At 51.1% G+C, this 18,408-nt stretch overlaps 1 protein-coding gene across 8 annotated transcripts in view; it reads right to left on the bottom strand.

The window, feature by feature from the left end:
* Positions 1 to 1,725: 1,725 nt before the first annotated feature.
* The window catches only part of NAV2 (neuron navigator 2), a 768,613-nt gene continuing 751,930 nt past the window's right edge, over positions 1,726 to 18,408 (bottom strand). For 7 of the 8 annotated variants that reach the window (XM_082628907.1, XM_082628910.1, XM_082628903.1 and 4 more), the window contains 6 exons: positions 16,462 to 16,616; positions 16,190 to 16,261; positions 14,351 to 14,547; positions 13,311 to 13,429; positions 6,790 to 6,993; positions 1,726 to 5,124 (listed from right to left, as the gene is read on the bottom strand). In XM_082628907.1, coding sequence (XP_082485033.1) covers positions 4,999 to 5,124; positions 6,790 to 6,993; positions 13,311 to 13,429; positions 14,351 to 14,547; positions 16,190 to 16,261; positions 16,462 to 16,616 — 873 coding nt within the window. In that variant the 3' untranslated portion in view covers positions 1,726 to 4,998. Of the gene's footprint in view, positions 5,125 to 6,789; positions 6,994 to 13,310; positions 13,430 to 14,350; positions 14,548 to 16,189; positions 16,262 to 16,461; positions 16,617 to 18,408 lie in introns of those variants that run through there. The other variant, XM_082628908.1, reaches the window with a different exon arrangement.

Genomic DNA, 18,408 nt, shown 5'->3' with positions numbered 1-18,408 from the left:
ACTTCTCTTGCTTCTCTGTGCTGACTGGGGTTCTCTACTATGATGTTACCTGATGAAAGGAGGCATCTTTATCTGTCTCCTAATCTGAAAGGGAACACATTCAACATTTTACCATTAAATACATTACATATGATGCTTTCTATAGTTCTTGCATTTTTATGTTTTTTTTACATAAATTCTTTTTATGGTCAAGGGAGAGAATGTCTTAAGAAAATGGCTTGAGAAGAAGAATATTCTTTTGTTTTTTAACATCTTTATTGGAGTATAATTGCTTTACATTGCTGTGTTTGTGCTGTACAGCAAAGTGAATCAGCTATACGTATACATGTACCCCCTCTTTCTTAGATTTCCTTCCCATTTGGGCACCACAGAGCACTGAGTAGAGTTCCCTGTGCTATACAGCAGGTTCTCGTTAGTTATCTATTTTATACATAGTAGTGTATATATGTCAATCCCAACCTCCCAATTCACCCCACCCCCCCTTCCCCCTTTGGTATCTATAAGTTTGTTCTCTACATCTGTGTCTCTATTTCTGCTTTTCAGATAAGTTCATCTGCACCATTCTTCTAGATTCCACATATAAGAAATATTATATATTTGTTTTTCTCTTACTTCACTCTGTATGACAGTTTCTAGGTCTATCCATGTCTCTGCAAATGGCACTATTTTGCTCCTTTTTATGGCCGAGTAATATTTCACTGTATAAATGTAGGGGTGGAATATTTGATGTGGGAAACCTTGGAAATTCAGGATATCTAGTTGCCACACCATTGTACCAGCTCCCTTTCATTTTTTTTTTGACAGGCATTAAAAACTGCCTATTCTCAACGTCTGGATTCTTTACCTGCCCCCTGGCTGGGCCACTGCTGTGTGCTACATTGAGTTGGACATTTCACATCACCAGCAGTTGAGCCAGCTGGGTCGGATCAATTTCACAGTGACCCCACAGGCCTCACTTCAAACCAAGCCTTTACAGTTTTTGTCGTTCTGGTAAAAGTGAAGGTTAAGATGTGATGTCATCTCCCGCTGCCTCTGCTCTGCAGTGGATATCAGCTGCAATGCGGAACGGGGCCCCTGAGATGAGAGGCAGGATTTGGGGTTGGAATATGGGGCTGAAACTCCAATTCTCTCACCTCTTAGCTTGCAGGATCCTTGGCAAGTTTTCTCTGAGCCTTATTTTCGGTCTTTGTTTTTCCTCTCACTTGTAAAACGGGAGTAAGAATATTTACCTCCTCTGGGTCATTTTGTAGATTATATTGGAGCACTTGGGAAAGCATCTGGCAATTAGTAGGTACTCAATACATTAAAAAAAAAAATCTTTCCTGTGCCAAGGGGTCGACTGGGGGGTGAGGGGTGGCTGGATACTGATAGATAGAGCTTGCCTCGAAGTATGGTCTAGGACCTAGAGCGTTGGCCTCACCCAGGAGCTTCTTAGAAATTGAGAATCGCAGGTCCCACCCTGGACCTGCTGAATCAGAATCTGCAATTTCACAAGATCCCCAGTGACTCAAAGTTTGGGAGGAGCACAAAGTCCACACAGGCAATAACTGAGGCAAGGAACTGAGAAGAGGTAGGATGTCGATGACGCAGCAGCAAAGATGGGTTTGCAGATTTTGGGGGGCTCTCGCTGTGTTTCCTGCATCCAAATAAGAATGACTTCCTCCTGGCATGAAACTGAACTCTGATTAGTACGTTCTCTAGTACAGAAAAGCCAAACCACTAATCTGAATAAATAAGCATCAATTTTATTGAATCATGAATAATTTAAGACTGGTACAATCATTAGCTTTATTCTCTATGATGTGGGGCATGATCTCCGGCAGATCATTGGCAAATCCAAAAACCTCATGACGAGTGAAAATTAAATAGGGAGGGACGGCGGACGGGGAGGGAGGACGGAAACATACCGTACACAAAATACTCAATTCCTAGTTTTCTCTTTAAAAATGGCTAGAAAAAATTCATCAAAATGCAGCACTTTAATCAATTATTTACAATTTCTATGTTACAATGAAAAAATGTACATCTTATAGAACATATTTCATAAACTGCTCCACTGGAAATAACTAGATCAAAACAGCAAACCTTCCATTTTGTATCCACAAAGTTGGATTATTTTTTCCTTTTGAAGTAGATTCGGCATTATCAAATTTGAATACACAGAATTTTGAAATTTAAGCATCAACAATAAAATATGTCCCCAAGATACAACAAAGGTCTAGGCAAGTCTCGTTCCGTGTCCCCCCCACTGCCCACCCACCACCTTAAACTAAAGGGAATTCCCACCTCACTTATGGCCTGTAAAATTCTTGGCAGTTTGGAAAGAAAACTTTTGGCTTCCATTGGTAACTCAACACAAATGTTGCATAGAATTTCATACATTTTCAAAATTAGCCTAACTGTAGAAAAAGGCAAAATGGAAGCATTTCGGACAGAACCCTAAATGAGCACAAAGTCACTTTGTCAAAGGTGAGTGACACAAAAGCAAAACAGGACCAAAGTAAGAAATGTGCATATCAGACAACCCTGCTTCCGGAAACTGTAGGAAAGACCCCGAGTTGTGACTCGTACAAGGCTACACTCCTTGAAACCACCGTTCACTTGTCAGGCAGCACCAGGGACAGAGGTCTCAGCGCTGAGCCTGGACCCGGTGGGAGGGAAGTCTGTGGGACGGGGGAGAAAAGAGGGTGCTATAAAAAAAAAAAAGAAGTGTCAAAGGATATTGGCAGGTGTCTACTCACAAGGTGACCGGGAAAACTGCCCATGAGGAGAAGTCCATTGCACCTCCTCCCAAATTCACAGTATGAGTGTGTAAGGTCATCGCTGGGAGATAAATTGAGAAGGACCATTCTTCAGGTTTACCAGAAGGCTCAGGGTGTGACTGACCCCTGAGGTCACAGGCTAAATACATGCTTTAAACATTTTATGAAAAACAAAACAGAACAAGTCACACTCACACACCCAGATGACTAAGGAAGGCTTAGCAGAATAGAGTCTGAGTTTACTGAGATTAAAGAAAAGAGCACGCTGAGAGGTTTCCCATTCACCTGTTAGAGGGACACATTCCCCTTTTCCTTTCAAAGAGGAAGCAAATGGTGTCATCCAATGTAATGTGACTGGTTTCAGGTCAAGCTCTTGTGGTAAGAAAATAAAAGGTGTTGAGAGAGGGACCTTTGGAAATAGAAATGTAAAAAAAATGGAGTAAAAACCCTGATCATTAACAGAGACTCCCCCCATGGGGGTCCGATAAAAATAAATCAGAAACAAATGACTCAAAGATTGACCACACTCTGTAGAGAAAATACCGGTATGTTGAAGACACATACGAGCAGAGCATGGCTCAACAATGTCATGTAACATGGTAGGAACTTTTTTCTTTTCCTGAACAAGACAGATCATTGTCTAGTCAGGGCGTTAGCTGGAGACTGATAAGAATCTAAAAAAAAAAAAAAAAAAGATTTTTTTTTTTTTCTCCTTTTTCTTTTTCCCACAGTCACACATCCACACGAATGAGTCTTTTGGATGAGAAAAGTCACATTAGCTTGAATTCTTCTAGTGAGCAGATGACTTGTTAGCCCTGTTTGCTCTGATGGGGAAAACAGAAAAACAGACCCCAGGCAGGCACGACACTCATCAATGAACACGGTGAGTACAAAACCAGTTAAGGCATCGCTTTGGGAAGGTCAGCACCGAAGAGGTCAGGCAAGGCTCGTCCGCTGGAGGCCAGAGCTTCTGGAAGCGAGCAGCTGCCTCCACCTGTTGACTTGTGTGACGTCACGTTGGTTCTGGGGAAAGTGCAAGTGTTTTCCGAGGTGACCTCACACCCCACCTGAGGTCGGGGCTGGCATGCTGGAGGTGTCGACGTGTGTCCTGCAGCCTTGAGGACGAGGAGGAAAGGCAAGGTCCCGCTCACCCACACGCTGAGGACGGGGTCCTGGTCCACTGTCAAGGGCACAGCGACCCCGGCCCCAGCAGGAGGCAGCGAGTGTGCAGAACCGAGAATGGACAACTGAAAACCAAAACTCAGCAGGACCAAACCAAAAGCCAACTCCTGCGGTTCTCACGTTCACCAAAGGATGGATTCTGATCATGAGGGGAAGGAGAGGGGAAAAAAGTCTTCAAAATCAAAAGAGTCAGAAAGGGAGAAACTCAACCTCATTCTCAAAGGGGTGATCGGTTCGCCAAGGTAGACCAATTCCCACTGTACACAGTGTTAGCAGGAATAAGACCTGATTCATTTCTGTACGAGAAGGAGACAGACACATGCAGCTCTGCGTTGACAGCCACATCCGCTCGGCCTCGCTCTCACTTATGGAAGAACCAGAGGCTGATGGGTCTGAAAGGCGGGGGAGGAACTGGAACAGGCAAAATACCTCTCGGGTAAGGAGAGCACCATTTAAAAAACAAACCAAAGAGAAAGCACGATTTGTTTTTCCTAAGTTTTTCCTGCGATGCGGCTCTGCAGTTTGTTGAGTGTGACCAAAGCAAGGGCCCCGGCTGGCATCGGATCTCTGTGTGGCCGGTGTGGTGGAAAGGCGGCGGCGGGGTTGGAGCTGCAGGGTCTGTGCGCGGAGGAAGCCCTGCGGTCTCCGCTTTCAGCTCTGCTCTCATCTCTTCTGTCTCTGGGCCGCCGAGGGCAGGATGCTGTTTGGTTTCAGAGCTTCAAGTGGGTTGGCTTTTTTTTTTCTTTTAAACCCTTTTCATTTCAACGGTGATGGTCCTTTCCCGAGAAGTATCTTTCAGTGTCTTAGGAAGGTCACAGCAACGAGGCAAGACAATAATGGACCCAGAAGATGGTGCAGTTCTCCCTGTGAAGGAAGCGGTCCCGAGGCGGCTGGCCCGGGGTGCCTGCACCCAGGTCAAGGCTGGAGGACGAGGAGGGTCCGGGTCTTCGCGCGGCACTCACGCCGAGGCCGGGGGCTGGCTCAGGAGGGCGCCCTCAGGGTGGTGCAGAGGGGGGCGGTGGAGGGCAGGAGGGCAGGCTCTGTGGCCCAGCCGTCACAGAGTAGACTCCAGGGACGAGTCCAGGATATCGTCGTGATGGCTGTTGCTGTTGGAGTCGCTGTCATAGCTCTGGGGGCTGGAGTAGTTGGCTGCTTCCTGGAGCCTCATCAGCATGTTCATCTGGGGAAAGAGCGGAGGCTGCGACATGGCTTCCGGTCCGGCCAGCCGGCCTCGCCTGGCCTCTCCAAAGCTCACGCCACCTCCTCTAGACTCACCCTGGGGACTGTGGCCCGCAGTGGACGAGAGCATGGGCCCTCGGCCAGGCTTTCAGGGTTCAAGTCTCGGCTCCACCACTTACTAGCGGCATGACCTTGGGCCAGTGACTTAACTGCTACACCTCAGTTTCTTCACTGGTCACATGTGAATCATTATACCTGCCCTATAACGTTACGGTGTGGATTAATACACGCAGATCACTGAAAATACAAAATCCTCTAAAAGATAATGTGTATACATTTTTTAGTTGGGAGGGGCACCTTACTCAAATATAGCCCTCAGCCTGGGTGAGATGCCAGCCAAGCGCCCCAGCACCGCTGACCTCGAGGCACAGGGTTCCCCCTTCGATGAGCATCGAGCCCATCTGTAGTCCTGGCTCTAGCCAGAGGGCAGGCTGGAGTCACCTGGGCTCCAGCTCCTGTCAAGGCCTCCACGGGGAGGCAGAGGACAGCATCAGTAAAGCAGAGCCTCGGAGCACAGGGAGGCCTGGATTCCAATTCAGAGACTTTTGGGCAATTATTATTTTTTTATTTTTTTATGGTACGCGGGCCTCTCACTGTTGTGGCCTCTCCCGTTGCGCAGAACAGGCTCCAGACACGCAGGCTCAGAGGCCATGGCTCACGGGTCCAGCCGCTCCGCGGCATGTGGGATCTTCCTGGACCGGGGCACGAACCCGTGTCCCCTGCATCGGCAGGTGGACTCTCAACCACTGCACCACCAGGGAAGCCCAATATTATTATTTTTTATCTAGCAAATCAGTTAGTCACTAGGGATAGAACAGCAAGTCAACTGTCTTTTAATCCTGCTGCATCTCTTATGAATGTGTTCTTTCATTAGGTAATGCAAGCAATATTCTTTGCAGTGTTTTTCCTTTTGCCTGAGTTGCCAAGAGAGCTCAGTGTTAAATTTATAGCATGATAATGGTCATTTAACCATGGGAGGTTCCGGTATATGTGTTTCAACCTTCTTTTAACGGGGCTTTTGATTTATTAGGTCTAATTTCGCAGTATGCCTACGTATGGGTCTTACATTGGCAGAGAGTTCTAGAATTGTAGTGGTATGATCTCTGACCCAGGTTTTTCTTAAAGGGCCTTTATTGCTTTAGCATCAGTGGAGTAAAGGTGCTCAGGCAGCGTTAAAGGCTTAACTCATGTCACTGGCCAGGGGACCCGCATTCAGGCCCCCTTGCCCTCTCCTCCATGAGTCCCTCCCGCCCTCAAACCTCTCCCTGCCTAAGCTCCTGACCATTTGGCTTGGGCTACTGGGCAAGACATGATAAAGCTGGCACTCAAACCAGAGGGCGAAGAGTGGTGTAGGGACATTTAGGGAGAAAAATCAAATTCTTGAACTTTTATCTGAAAAATTTCAGAGGGGTTAAAGACACGAATGAAAAACTAAAAACAAGGAAGAAAATATTGGCAAAAATGTCCCAAATCTTGGGATAGGTCTAGCCTTCCAAAGCAAGGCTGGGGCTCAGTCACTTCCAAATTTCCGGTGTGCCTGGCATGAGGCCCAATACACTGTAAGTGCTCAGTGAATGCGGAGCTGCTCTGGAAGCCAAGAACTCACCAGCGGGTCTCCGTCAGCGTCGCTGGGGGGCATCTGCTTGCTGGTTGACCCCTCCCGAGGCATGGAGTAGCCGTCGAAGCCGACATCCTCGGGCCGGAGCTGCAGGAGGGGAGGCCACTCGTGCTGCTGAGGGCTGGCTGCCCAAGGATAGGTGTCCATCACCCACTTGGCGGGGTCCTCCCAGGGGGCCCGCCTTCCATACAGCTGGAAACGGACAAACAAGGAACAGTTAGGAAGTGGGCCGAGACCTCTTCTGCAGGCCTTGTTTTGCAACTTTCTGAAAAACTCTCCAAGCCCAGCATTATGCTTCCCTTGATGGAGTAATTCCACTTCCAGAGGAAATTCTAAGGAAATCATCCAAGGCACGGACACCTTGATGTGCTAAGACCAAAGGCAGCATGACCTAGGGAGTAAAAGCACTGGCTTTGGAGTCAGCCTGACCTGGGTTCACACCTCAGCTCTGCCACTGACTCACTGTGTCGCCCTAAACTCTAAGCCTCACTGATCTAACTTGAAAAACAACTCTCTGATTTGAAGTGCTTGCCAATTTCCATGATATGAATACTCCCACCGTGGCCAATCAATTACCGACATGATGTCACTGAATGTGGAGCTGGAAAGAGGGGCTGTCATCCCACTGAGTACCCCCCGCCTCCACGGCACACAGATGGGGTGCTGGGTATCAGCAGCCCAGGCAGAGGTCACCAATGGCTCTGGCTCAATAAAACCCCATTTCTTAAAGTGAGTCTGACTCTCAAAGAGCCCCCGTGTAGAGGCAAATTGTTAAAGGGGTTCCATGTGGGAACTGGAATTGTAACTGCTTCTCCTCCCTCACATATTTCTCAAAATTGCCCAGAACAACTAATTTGCTCTTAAAGCGGAATTATCACATAACTTTGTAAGACCAGTACCATGCCTCCAAGCTCCTTTCCTTAAGCCTGAAATACCAAATAATACGATGATTTTAGTGACTTCTTCTGTCAATTTCAAGAACTACATACACTCTTCAAAGAGCAAAAACCTAGGCTGCACCACTTCCCCAGGCGAGGCTCTGCATCTCACGTGGCTGGGTGCCTTCTCTGTATCTTTCCCCTTTAACACCACCCCTGCCGCCACACCTTACAGCTCCCTGCGTGCCAGGGATTAAGAGAAGCACTTGACAAATATCTTGTTTAACCACCATGTGATTCCAAGAGGAAGCATCACTACCCAAGTTTCCCAGACAAGGAGCCAGGCCCAGGGACGAGAGAAGGCAGAACTGGAATCCAAGTCTGCCCAGGTCCGTGGACCACTTAAGTCTGAGCAGATGTGGCAGGACTGGCTCACAGCCAGGACAAGATGTGCCCACCCAGGAGAGTGCCACCTGTGGCTCTGGAAGGGCACCCCCTCTGTAGGGCACCACAGGGGTACAAAGACCAAAGCCCCCTGAACCACAATGGCTGCAGAGGGGGGACTCTAGAGTGGAATTACATCTGGACCCAGCCTGTCTGTCCGTCTGCCTGTTCCCTCTGTCCTCCCAGAACTCTTACAGTTGAGAGGGGAGGGAGGGGGATGTGGGGAGAGAAGGCTGACAGTACAGGAGAGCTGAGCTCTGACTGATAAAATCACGTCTTTCCCAGGTCACAGGCTGCCTCAGCTGGAAGGAACTGGGGTCCCAGCGGCCTCATCTACCGGATGGAGAACTTACAGCTTAAAGAGAAGAGCCAGTTGTGAAAGGTTTCGGAGCAGCGCTGGATTCGAACCCAGGACCCTGGCATCCTTGTCTGGGCCTTTCCCTTCTCCACCCCTGCTGACAGACTCCACTCTGAACCACTCGGTATCGGCAAGAGCCACATGACTCAGCCAAAAGCAGAGCAGGGAGATGCAGGCCAGGCTGTCCACTTGACGAGGACACGTCACCTGGGCTGGGCTTGCTGTCCCTCCGCTGTCTCACGATTGCCTAAGCCCCCTCCGATTGTCTCAGGGAAGTGCCTGCCCTGCCCACACTGCAGACAGGCCCGCCACCTCCCTTAATCCATGGCCTCCTCCTTCACTTAAGATACATAGCCTTCTACGAACTCAGCGCTTTCAGACACCAGCGCCCTTCCTGTCTAGTGCTGCAGCCCTGTCTACTGCGAAACCTTCCTTAACCTGGGGCAGCAGTGACTCCCAGGCCTGAGAGCTCAGTCTGGCATTGGAAAGGCGACTCACAGTCCGAGCAGGAAGGGATCGTGTGAAGGTTCGTGTGCGCATGGGTACGAGTCAGGGAGGAAGGGAACACAAAGCGCTTAGGGTTAGTTAGAACTGAAAAAGCCTGTTGCACGTGAGAAACATTCCTGCAACTTGTAGAAGCTTCTCCCTCCAAGGGCTTTCCCTACAGCACTCAGCTGACTTTCCCAAGCCAGATTTCACATGTGTGAGGCTGAACCAAACGTCGTTTCTGGCAGCTACTGCTTCTGTCTCCATCCTCCAGCCTGGAAGAGAAGATGCTCAGGGCTGCAGAACAACAGAGTCTAGAATTCCGAGCTCATCAAGTTCCTAGAGGGTCTGGCCCCGTGGCTTTTAAATTTTTGCTCTATTCCCCTGACCCTACTATGAGTGGTCTGAGGAACTTCGGGGCTCCACAGAGCCAGCCTGAAAAAACTCTTCTAGTCCACACTTTTCAGATTACAGATGGGAAACCCGAGGCTTAGCAGTGGGAGGTTTGCCCAGAGTCTCAGAGCAGGTTGGTTCATGTGATCAGTGGCTCCCCACTCTCCCCTTTCCACCAGGGGGACAGGGGTCTTTTGAGTGACTCTGCAGGCTTTAGACACTTTGGCAAGTGTTTACAATGAAAATTCCAAAGGGCTGAGGACTAAGTCGTACGACAACTGCACACCTGGGCACACCTAACGTCGTCTGCAAGAACAGAGAATATTTTTACAAGCCTCCCCACTTGCTGCTGGACATGTCTAAGTCCAGGTGATGAATGGCTGGGTAAGTACCGTGGCAAGCAAAGGATGTGTCGTAACGCTCCTTGGTCCCCCTGCAGAGCCCTAAGGCAGCTCTGGGAAACAGCAGACAGTTGTACAGACAGACAGGACATTCACTTTCCCCAAGGCAGGAAGAGGGAGCCAAGACACTGGAAACTGAAAACTTCGCCACTGGGCACCTTCTCACTCTGTGGGATGCACGTGTTTATCACACGTGAAGGCATCAAGGTACACATTCTGGAAGAGCCTACAAGCAGTTGCGCGTGCGCGCGCGCGCACACACACACTCTCTACTGGGAAAAGACTCAGGAGCCAAAACTTGCAATGATACCTGGTATCCACTAGGGGGCGATGCCACATCTCCTCCAGGCAAGGCTGTGCCTGTTGGAGGGGCTGACTGGAAGCCCCTGGGGAGATCTGAGGGCACCAGGGTCTCTGTGCTGCCAACCACCACCGGCAGCCCTGCCAGAGCCCAATCTGGGGCTCCACCTCTCCTTAGCTTATGACCTTGGCCAAGGGCTTACCTGCTTTGAACCACGGTGCGCTCACCTCATGGCCACACCGCTCCTCACAGGGTTAGGGCGGAGTAAAAGGCCTGCACAGCGCCCAGCGCCCAGTGAGCACAGGACTCAAGGTAACACGAAGGAGAGTGAGGAATTTTAAACTTTTTTTTTTTTTGAATAGAAGAGTCTTTTTGTCAAATGAATTCTTATGTAGAAAGTCACGCTATGAAACACAATACTTGGTTCCCTGAGCAACCTGAGGGGTCAGGGTGGAGTAACAGAGGTCTCAGGACAGCCTGAAAAAATCACGGAAGTAACCGAGGAGTCAGCTATGGGCTACGACGCTGGCTCAATCCACACCCCGCCTGGTGAACTGGGGAAGGGTCAAAATCTGTGAGCCTTGGTCTCCTTGTCTATGAGGTGCATATTGGGTGCTGAGAACTAAACGGAATCATGCCTGTCAGGCCCCTGGCACAGTGCCTGGCAGGTAGCAGCCTCTCAATAAATGTCATCAAACTTTCCTTCAAAACTAGAGACATGAAGAACACTCCAGGGTACCTCATGAATCTGCAGATTCCATGGGGTCTCCCAGGCTGCAGAATGGGATGAAGTAACAGGTTTGGGGCAGGAGGGCTCACTTTTGAGCAACTTGGTACAATGCTAACTCTGGCTGCCTCCCCTGGTTGTTTCCATGCTCTTGAAAGACTGTCCTTCAAAAGACCCCACAGCACAGGGAAGGGATGACTGTTCTCGCCTCACAGTGAACTGGTGAGTCTCCTGAGACGGTGACATGTTTCTGTTCCTTGTCCTAAATGGGCTGTTCCACAGCCACCCCCAAGTCCTTTCACCTATAGCCTCCTTGCTCTTGGTGGGAAAGAGGCCCTTGAAGATCAAGTCCATCAGCAACCTCTCCAGGACAGGCAGGGAAGATCAGACCCGACTTTCACAGCCATGCCCACAAGGTCTTCTTTCAAGCTGAGGTCCAAGGAGCAGGGCCTTAGCACTGTCCATCCTTAACGAGGACCAACGAGGGGCCTCTGCTGTGTAGCTGGAGGCTAGAGCAAAGCCTACCCCTCCTGGTTGGTGCCTCCTTGGGCACCCACGTGCTTTATTCAACAGCACCCATGACTTTTTCCAAGCACACTCTAGGTCACTCCTGTCCTGCACCAGGAGACATATTTGGGCAAAGGAGCAAAGGGGAGAAGTGAGAGGCGAGGCAGAAACAGAAGGCAACAGTGCCCCTTCCTCCCCTGCAATTCCTGTGGCTTCCATCGAGCAGCACAGATTTCTACTGCAGTCCCCGCAAGTCCCTGATGGGAAGAGAGAGAGGCTTCTGGAACGAAACAGACTCCAAGAATCTAGTAGGAGGGGCATCCCAAGAAAACAGGAGTGACTGGGTGGCTGTTTGGGTTTGCGGTCCTAACAAATCCATTTGAGTAAAGACTAAATTATGGCTACTTTACCCAGTGAATTTTTCTACCTAAAGAGAGTCCACTGACAGATCTGAAATCTTTCATTATTTTCTTTCAAAAGCCACATTCGACAAAATAGAAATGCTGCCATCAATGGGAGAAATAGCTGAAGGGCATTAAGAGGTACAAACTTCCAGCTGTGAAATAAATAAGCCATGGGGATGTAATGTACAGCAGAGGGAATATAGTCAATAATATAGTAATAACTCTGTACGGTGACAGATGGTAACTAGACTTACCAGAGTGTAGTTTCGTAATGTACAAAAATATCAAATCACTATGTTGTCTGCCTGAAACTAATATACTGTATGTCAATTATAATTTTTAAAAAATGCTGCCATCAATTAATGATCTTCAGACACTGGAAACTAAGGCCGGTCAAGGGATTGCCGAATTTCTTGCTACTCTCTGTCTTCACAATCACTTATATTTGAACACGGTGGCTTGAATACGCAGTCTACATGCTCCAGTTCAATGAAATACCAGTGACCAGAGCCGCAGCACCTTCCTTTTCAAGCCCTGGTTGTCCTGAATGTCTCCGAAGACCCTCAGTGCTGCTGCATGTTACAGATACAAAGCAGCTGAACATTCGCCAGGCTCAGCTAAACGTACACAAATGTCAAACCCTGACGGAAGCCATTAAGGTGTGCCGTCACACATGTGCATGTGGGTGTGCACACACCCCCGCCCCGGGTCCTCCACCAGCATGGTGTGTCTCCCACTGTCCGGTACTGAGGAAACACAGCCCTCAGAAACCCGGCTGTTAAGCTGGTTCCTGGACTATTTGGCTGTGCGTGATGCCTGCTAATTACTCAGAGTGGTCCTGAAAGCCGACAACCTTCTCAGGCCACCTCCAGACTCAACAATAAAACTGTGACAATCTCCAACTTACTGCTAAGCTCCTAGCATTAGCCCCTGGGTTGAGTGAGAAGTGAAGGAAGGATCTGGGCTTTCCAGCTGCAGCAGGGCAGGAGGGATGGGCAGCCACGTGGGCCCAGGGTCACCTGTGAGGGGTCCTGGCGTCAGGCAGCGAGTGCCGTGGGGCTTAGGGCCAAGAACCTGAGGCCTGGATGCAAATCCCAGATTCTTCAAGTTTCACTTCCTCACCTTGGACAAGTCACTTATTCACTCTGAGCCATAATTTTCTCTTAAAAAATGGGGATAAAACCAAAAAATCTCTGCCTAACCCCAGGACAAATGCACAGCTTGAACCAAACAGCAGATGCTTTGCAAACTGTGAAGTGCCATATTCCAGTCCTTGTGCACTCACTATGCTGAGCACTCGATGGCCATGATGTCACTGAACCCTGGCAATAACTCTTTGTGGCACGGTACTATCGTTCTCTCTTCCATCGATGAGGGCACTATGGCAGAGAGAGGCTGGATGACTTGCTTAGGGTCACACAGCTAACAGTGGCAGAGCCAGGATTCGCAGCCCAGTGTCTCTTACACTGCGCTGGATGGATGGCTTCACAGGTGAGGGGTTGTCACCCCACGTCAGTCAGATTTCTGAAGAGGGAGATAAAGACAACCCTTCTCGTCACTAGAACAGTCCCTCGAACTTTGAGGAGGTCAGTGGGCAGTGTGCTTCTTACCTGGAGTCCTTCTCTGACGGCTTCCAGGAGATAGGGGATGATTGAGTAGTTCCACAGGTCGGTGAACCACACCCTGGAACCATCCACGTCGATGGGGCACGACAGGAAGAGCCGGGGGCCTGGGGACCACAGGGAACATCAGTCAGACTGAAACGGGGGGGCAGGAGAAGCCAGCCCGGGCCCCCTCAAAGGAGGGACCCTGCATTTTCTGAGTGAGAGCAGAAATACCAACTGCCACGTGGTGGGCACAGAGCAGGACGCTTGGGCTCCCTAACCCCACCCTGGGACTGCGCTCCTCTCGGGAATCACCCCAAAGGGAGGCAAGGCTTTATACAGAAAGATGTTCGTTGAGATGTTATTAGTCCTAACCTTTGCAACTGGAAGCACAGTCGATGTCCGAGAGAACAGAAACAGTTAAGGAAGTGATGGTGCACCCACATTTGATTATTTCGCAGAGTAATTATTTTGCAGAGCAATACAGAATGCTCATGAGACAATGTGAAGCGAAAATAAAAAGAACATACTGTATGTACACTATGACTGCAACTACATAAAACATGTATGGACAGGGACAGAAAAAATAAGCTCGAATTACAATGATTACATCAGGATGGTGGGATGACCAGTGATCTTTTTCTTTTCTCTGAAGCTTAAGCTTTAGGAATGTCGATAGCATTACTTTATTTATAAAGCAAAGCCAATCCCACAGGGTGGTTTCCACCTGGGGGAGCCTCGGGGTGGGGGCCCCTCTCTGAGCCCGTAGTTTCTGCACCAGCCTGGGGCTGGACACTTCTCTCTGCTGCTCATCAGCCCCAGAGCCCTGGGCAGGAGAGAAGGGCACAGACAGCCCCGGGATGTGGGTGCAGGGTGGCCCGGGGTCTGTCCAGGCTGTGCCTGTCCTTCTGTCCCCTTCTCTATCCATGTGGCCAGTGCAGCATCCAGCCCAGGGACAGCCACCCGAGGAGGCCAGGGCCCCGGGAGCAGTACTTCCCTCCCCTGCCAGCCCGCCTGTCAGCACCCACCCGGCCTCCCCTCCCCACCTATGGTGACGTCCGAGGAGCTGTGAGCCTCCAGGAAGCGGTTGAGGTGATGCCAGACCTTGGGAATCCAGTCGATGACTTTCACCAGCTCCACGTTCCGTACCCGCCCACCGATCTCCGTCTCCATGAGCTTCCGCCTCAGGAACCGGCCCAGGAAACCCTTCACGGGCTCCGTGTGGTTGGCACATAGCACCCACCTGGAAGAAGTCAGGAACACTTTTCCATGACAAGGACTATGGCCAACCTCACGAATCAAAGCTCACTAGAGCTGGAAGGTGCATATGTTAATACTTAAACCGGACTCTTCTGGACACTGAACATATATCAATTCACAACACCTCACAGCAACCCTGTGTCATGGATATGATTGCCACCCATTTTACAGGTAGAAATTCTGAGGCACAGACAGGTTATGCAACTCGTTCAAGATCAAACAGCTAGTCAACAGAAGAGCTAAGAATAGAACCAAGACAGTCCAACTCCAGAGGCTGAGCTCTGACCACTGAGCTAACTGCCCCCTGTGCTTGTGACGGGTTCCGTGCTGGGCTGTGGGGCTGTAACAATGACTCAGACACAGTCCCTGTTCCCCAGGAGCTCACAGTCTAGCGGAGGAGGCAGATAAGAGGAACGAGAGATGATGAAACCTGGGGAATCAAGGAAGGCTCCTCAGAGGAGGGGACATCTGAGCTGAGACCAAAGGAGATGAATGGAGCGGCCACACGAGGCAAGGCAGGAGCAGGGGTTGGGGCGGCGGTGGGGTGCAGGGCATGCTGCAGCATCTGCAAAGGCATGAGCAGTAGTGTGGGGTGTTCGGGGAAACTGCCAGAGATTCAGTGTAACCAGAGTTTGGACTTGACCTGCCAACCTAAGGGGCCTGGATTTCATTCTGGAGGCAATGGGGAGTCATTGAAGGACCCCTTGCGTGAGGATTTACAGTCAGATTTGAATTCTAGAATGTTCACTCCGGTTGCCACTGGCACAGAGGATGGCCTGCAGGGGGGCCAAGGGGCAGGCAGGCATACTGGTTAGAAAATGACTGCAACAGTGTGCTGGGAGATGATGTGGCGGTGACGGGGGAAACAGGCGCAGAAAGGTCTTGAGGGACATTCAAGAGAAAGTGTGCATAAGACTGGGACAGCCTGGATGCAGAGGTGACCCATGATCTCAGTGACCTGGCGGGGCTGGTATTTCTCTGATAACTGCAGTTCTACTTTCAACAGGGATGCCAGCAGAATGGCCATGAAAATGAGCCCGGCGGAGGGGGGGGTCTCACCCCAGGAGACGGCTGTTCATCCTTACCTAAGGCCCCAGGCAGGGGAGCAGTATATGGAGTGAGCTGAGTGTCAGCACCGGGCAAAGGGCATTTTGCAACGGCAAGGCGAGAGGCCACACAACCTAGCATGGCAGAAGTCCCACAGCCCAGCAGTGGGGTAGCTGGGTACGGGGCTGGGGCACAGGGTTCACAGCAGCTGGAGCTCGAAGGCCACAGACCTGCTCCATGAAGATATTCATAAGCAGGGGCTTTCACTGCTCACACCCACTTGGGACAGACAGACGTGCCATTGGTGACGTGCAGGGCTGCATGACGACAGTCCCTGCCCAGGCCTGCCCCCGGGGCACTGCTGTCCTAGGACTTAGCATCAAAGAGATCTGGGTGCAAGTCAGCCCTGCCATCGACTGGCTGTGTGACCTCACACAAACCACTTAATTCTCCCCATTTGTAAACTGCGAATGATAAATTTAACGACTTGAGGCTTTTGTGAGAATCAAATGAGTGAAGCTGGGAAAAATGCTCACAGTTCCCGGCATACAGCAGGTACTCAAAAAGTGACTCCTTACCTGAAGTTATGATGAAGCTGCAGGTTGGGGGTAGAAGAGGTAGCCTGGTTCATTGTGCCAATTATGTAAGGGCTGTGGGGGAAATGAAGGGTAAGAGAGCTGGAGAAGGTGTCGCAGCGTCCCGGGGCATCTAAGGGCCTAGGTAGATGGCTGCTGGCTGCTGTCCCTCCCCCCATGTGGCCCCAGCCCCTCCCTGCCACGTGCGTGCAGCGCTCCTACCCCCCGGAGCACACATCTCTCCCAGGGGCCACGAGGTCCAGAGCTGCCTTTACCATCTGTGGTCCTTGCAGTTGAGCAGCCCGTTGAAGATCTCGCCCAGGGAGCTGACGTGATGCAGGTTGTCCAGGATGATGACCAGAGGCATGTCCACAGCGTTGTTCTCGCTGGCGCACTGGTCGGCGAGGTTGGACAGGTACTGGCGCAATTCCTGCGGAGGCCAGGCAGGAATGAGTGGGTGAACGCCCCCAGGAAGACGCGCGTACTCGGGGCCTTCCCCTGCCCCAGGCCAGCACCGGCAGAGGGGCCCTTCCTGAGGCCTGCGGTAACCGCTGCTGAGTGCCTGTCCGCTACAGGGCATCTGCCTGGGCGCAGGGGGTGCGGGCAGGGGAGTGGTGAGGAAGGCCTGGGCCCTGGCTTCTGGAATTCACTAGGCAACAGAAAACCGGGCAAGAGCAGGCACCATGGGGGTGCCCAGGCCTGGTGCTGTACCTGCTCCAGCACCTTCTAGAAGCACTACTATTTCTTACTCTGCCAACCTCCCAGGGAGCTCCTGAGGGCAAGTGCCTCATACGTCTCTCTAATCCACAGCACTGCCTGAGGGCCATCTACACAGAAGCCCTTGATGAATCAGCACAGCAAAGGACCCCCTTGCCCCCAAACACACATATGTACTGCTGATTAGTGCTGGGGCAGACAGACAGTGAATGGTGCAGGCGGGGGTGGTCTCCACGCATGGGGGGCCTTGGAAGGTCTGGGTGAAAGGGGAACCTTTGGCCTTAACTGTGAAGAATGGGCAGGGCACTGTTTGGAGCTGGCACTAGAACACAGCTCAGCACGGCTGGGGCAAGGGGCGCGTCAGAAAAGGAAGAGAAAGAAGAATGTGCGATGGGGAAGGGCCAAAACGGTGAGCTAAGGGCCAGCCAGCGAACCCAGAACAACTTCCTGAGGATGGAGTGACCTTGCGCCAGGCACGGCTCTGGGACCTCACACATGTGAACTTCTGTGCCCCACAATAACCCTCTGGGGTGGGCGCTATGACTCTCCATGTTACAGATGAGGAAGCTGAGGCATCCCTCAGTCAGGTGAGCAGCCTGGGATGGCACAGAGGGTCGGCAGCAGGGCTGGATCTGGACTCGGTGTGGGCGCCTCCCCAGGCCACTGTCCTGCACGCTGGCTTGGATGCTCGAGGGGGTCATATCTCCTCTGCTTCCTACACACACACACGCCTCCCTTTTAAGTCAAAATGTGGCTTTTAGTGATAGAAGCAGCCCAATGTTTAAAGTTACTAGTTATCTTCCCTTTTAGTTCCTCTCCACTATGGGTTCTTGGCCTCTGGCGCCTGACAAGGCCACGGATCCTGAGGCTCGGAGCCCTCTCTTCCTCATGCAGGCTTGCAGGGTATAGTTGGGGAGCTGTGCTCTGTACAAGGGTGCCTGGCCAAGGGGAGTGAGTGGGGGCTGAATTCAAGCCTGGCTCGACCTCCAGCCACGTGCCTAGGATCCTTCTCTCGCTGGTCCCGGGAGAGGGCGCCTTCCCTGAGCTTATTCACAGAGGATCTTGGTACAGGGGCTCTGACCACTTCCCGTAGTCCTGCCCCTGTGTCCACGTCACCTGGAGAACTTGTGGTGCAAATTCCCAGCCCCACACAACCTCCTGAAACAGATCATCTAGGAATGAGGTCGGGGAGCTGCATCTTCAAGGATGCCAGGTGATTCTTAAGGTGAAAGAATCACTTCCAATTCACCTTTGACTTCCCGGCCCCTTTGGCCAGTCAGAGTGAATCAACCATCAACAACCACTGCGTGGATAATGAACAAGTTTGAGAAAACACCTCCTAACCCTAGGCTGGGACTAGGTCAGGCTGTCCGAACGTTTCCACTGCTCCCTGTGAGGCAGGATCAAGCCTATTTGCTGGCTCTGGGGTCTAAGACACTGACTTGAGCTCCAGTCTACCGCTCAGTACTATCTGAGTGGCTTTAGGTACATGGTCATCTGCCTCG

This window comes from Mesoplodon mirus (assembly GCF_964341445.2).
Source record: "Mesoplodon mirus genome assembly, chromosome: 7".
Taxonomy (NCBI): domain Eukaryota; kingdom Metazoa; phylum Chordata; class Mammalia; order Artiodactyla; family Ziphiidae; genus Mesoplodon; species Mesoplodon mirus.
This window is presented reverse-complemented; position numbering and strand designations above follow the sequence as displayed.